Source organism: Cotesia typhae, unplaced genomic scaffold (genome assembly GCF_013202065.1).
Source record: "Cotesia typhae breed Kobodo isofemale line unplaced genomic scaffold, CoteBio_Ctyphae scaffold_70, whole genome shotgun sequence".
NCBI lineage: Eukaryota > Metazoa > Arthropoda > Insecta > Hymenoptera > Braconidae > Cotesia > Cotesia typhae.
In genome coordinates this window covers 2,061,083-2,064,201 of record NW_027423780.1, presented here as the reverse complement: position 1 = coordinate 2,064,201, position 3,119 = coordinate 2,061,083, and the positions used below count along the sequence as shown (strand labels likewise).

General features: G+C 29.1%; 1 protein-coding gene across 1 annotated transcript; it reads right to left on the bottom strand.

Moving 5' to 3' along the window:
- Positions 1 to 251: 251 nt before the first annotated feature.
- LOC141537246 (uncharacterized) lies at positions 252 to 1,451 on the bottom strand. Its single transcript, XM_074258110.1, has 2 exons — positions 849 to 1,451; positions 252 to 651 (listed from the first exon to the last, which is right to left on the bottom strand). Exons 1-2 carry the CDS (start codon positions 1,225 to 1,227, stop codon positions 332 to 334), a joined length of 699 nt encoding a protein of 232 aa, XP_074114211.1. The 5' UTR covers positions 1,228 to 1,451; the 3' UTR covers positions 252 to 331.
- Between the last annotated feature and the right edge of the window lie 1,668 nt (positions 1,452 to 3,119).

The window sequence follows — 3,119 nt, the reverse complement described above, 5'->3', positions numbered from 1 at the left end:
CTAAGTCGTGATTAGCAGCAGAAGTCGCAGAAGGGGAAGGATGAAAACCAAGCTTTTACATACACCATAACTATGAAAATACAAAATTGTCGAAGACCATCCAATTCTTTCTTAGAAAGGTCAAATTCATCTCTAAAAATAAACATTTTTAGGCAATAAATTGCCTTTGCCATCCATCTTGCATGATGAACTGCACCAGGACGCTTGAAGAAAACTTGCTCTCGTGGCATTTCTCCCAGAAAAATTAATGACAAATCCAATATTTCTGTATAGTCATCTCGGGGTTGCGATAACTACCAAAAGTAATCAATTATTCGTAAAAAATCAAAAATTATCCTCTACACTTAAAATTGTATTTAAATAATACCTGTAAGTATCGCTTAATAAATGAAGATAGATTATTTTTTTCATTCGTAATAATATTAGCAACAATACTATCTTCAACACCAGATTTATACTTCGTTTTATCGAATGTGTCCCAAAATTTTTTGAATCTGCCAAATATTGGAACATTTGGTCCGGATGATACTGGCCAATAGACTTCGAATGCACTCCTTAAAATGATCTCATAAATATGATGGCGACATGGTAACCAAATTAATTCTTTTCCTAAGGCCTTTTCAATTTCTTTACATGTACCATGATGGATTCCTGTATAGTAAAAATAGATAATTACACTTTAAGTTCTGTATTTAATAAAAATTGTAACGCATATTTAAAATCTATAAATAAATAAAGAATTATAACTAATGGGCACGTGTCGAAAATTTAATTAATGTATGAAAACAATTCAACTAGAACGATGAAAATAAAATTTTCTTTTAAATATTTTATCATTGATTAGTTACCCGTATTAACCGCAGTCGTGTCAAAACACATCGCCTTGATGTAACTAATAATACCCCATTGATTTAATGTTGACAAGATGGTTGCTGTTTGATTTTCTGCCGATCCATTATTCATTTTTGGAACTCCAAGTAACTGCTCAGTACCAAAAGCAGTCAAAATAATCGGTAATCGATCCACAAATTTCGATTCAGAAATGTCATTCAGTATTTTCCCATCCCAATGCACGACATATTTATCATGAGCTTTGAAGTTATCTTTTAGTCCTATAGCAATGCCTTTTCGTAAGAGCATGCGAGTTCGTTGAATTGTTCGATAACTAAGAGTTGTATCTTCTACATTAACACCAACACTTGATAGAACTGGAGCAATAATGAACATCGCATTTCTACTACTAACATTAGCTCTGTCGAGTGCTGAGATAAGCTCTGGAGTTAGAATATTTATTTTTGCTCGTGTTGTCGGTATTTGAGGCACATACTCTAAATCTGAACCGAAATTTGTAGCTTGACTTAATGTAAGGGTTGAAGATGACTCTGATTCCTCACTTCGAAAAATCTCATGGCTGGTTGAGGGTTGATTCAAATCTAAAATAAGCGTTGTTATTTAATTAATGGAAGCAAAAATATGGAACTCATTCATTTTGACATCAAATAAGGAACACAAAGAGTTTTTTATTTATCATCTACGAACATATTGACATTTATGATATAATTAATTAGAAAAACAATAATATACTTTATTATTCATAATTTATAATCAATTTAATTTATTTTCAATTCTGATTAAAATTTATAATAATTAAATGTTGTAAATACTCACGACTTTCATCTACTTCCATCGTATTCATAGTACTGTTTAATTTATTTAGGTTATTTGAAAGAATTTCTTCCCGGGTATCACTTTTTTGATTTGAATATAGTTCACGAATATCATTATCAAGCAGTTTTATTGATTTATGATCTACAATATCAAATAATGCTTTGATTTCATTCTGAAATATTATTACATTTTTGTTTTGGGCTGATGATTTTTTTCGCACAAAAGATTTTTGCAATTTCAACCATCGGTTATGATAGCGAAGAATTTTTTGTATTACATTAGTTGACCCACTAGTCGGAATCTGGTTGTTTTTCCATAGTTCAATAACTTGATCAGTTGCATTTTTAGCACTTTGTTTGATAGAACATTTTAACACTTTGAGCTGATAAAAAAAAACACTCATAACCTCTTTCACTGTTGGCAACTTACGTTCTGAAATTTTTTGCATGGGTTTTCCGATCAAATGAATTTCCTTATCCATATTTTCGATAAATATATAAATTTATGTAATGACCGCAAAATTTGTAAATATTTAATCGTTTTATCACATATACAAGATCATAACTTGTGAAAACACTAGAAATGCTGTAGAAAATGTAAACAAATAAAAACAATATAACTATAAAGAAAAATGTAGGTGGCGCTAGTTCACAAGGGAAACAGAGTAAGTAGAATACAAAACAAAAATTCTCTACAGAAGAAATTTTCCCAAGGACAATATACAGCTGTAGTGGAAAAATTTTTTAAGACGTTTTGAAGACGTTATAAAAAAACAACATGATCGTGATTTCTAATGATGAAAAATAAAAAGTTTGGAATTATTGAATAAAAATTTGGAAAACAAAATTCAAATAATACTTACATTAAAGACAAAAAATGAAATTTTCTCAAAACTGATAGATTAAATTGAAATTTTTCGATTATTTAATCAAAAACTCTTAAAATCGATATACATGAAAGTTTGATGATGAATATCTTTTGAACGAATAATTTAATCGCCAAAACATAAGATATCATTTTTATAGAGCAGTTAATTTGCTACAAAAATTTCTATTGCCCATTCAATAATAGCCATTTCTGGTCGAGTTATAAAATTCATAAACAAAAGTGACATTTGACTTAAAATAATCAATCTTAAATCTTCAACATTAGTGAAATGGTGAGGTTTACGGAAAAAACATAAGATACCTTTTTTGTAGAACATTAAATTTCCTACAAAATTCTTAAAAAAATTTTTTCTGTACGACCAATTAATGATGAGGAATGAATTTTTTTCTATTGGACTGAGAAAAAAATGAAAAACTGCGACGCGGAGGATCTTCCTATTGAAATTAAGAGTTCATATTTGGTGAGAATTTTTTTAAGGTGCCTAGTAACCCATTTTTCCGTATTAATTGTAAAAAAAAAATAGTTGATTTTTTTGACCCACCCTAATATACATATATATATAT

Coding starts and splice junctions, on each gene's coding strand:
- LOC141537246 (XM_074258110.1), bottom strand. CDS start 1,227: ATGTTCATTATTGCTCCAGTTCTATCAAGTGTTGGTGTTAATGTAGAA. Junction 652..848: donor CACGACTGCGGTTAATACGG/GTAACTAATCAA, acceptor TTTACTATACAG/GAATCCATCATGGTACATGT.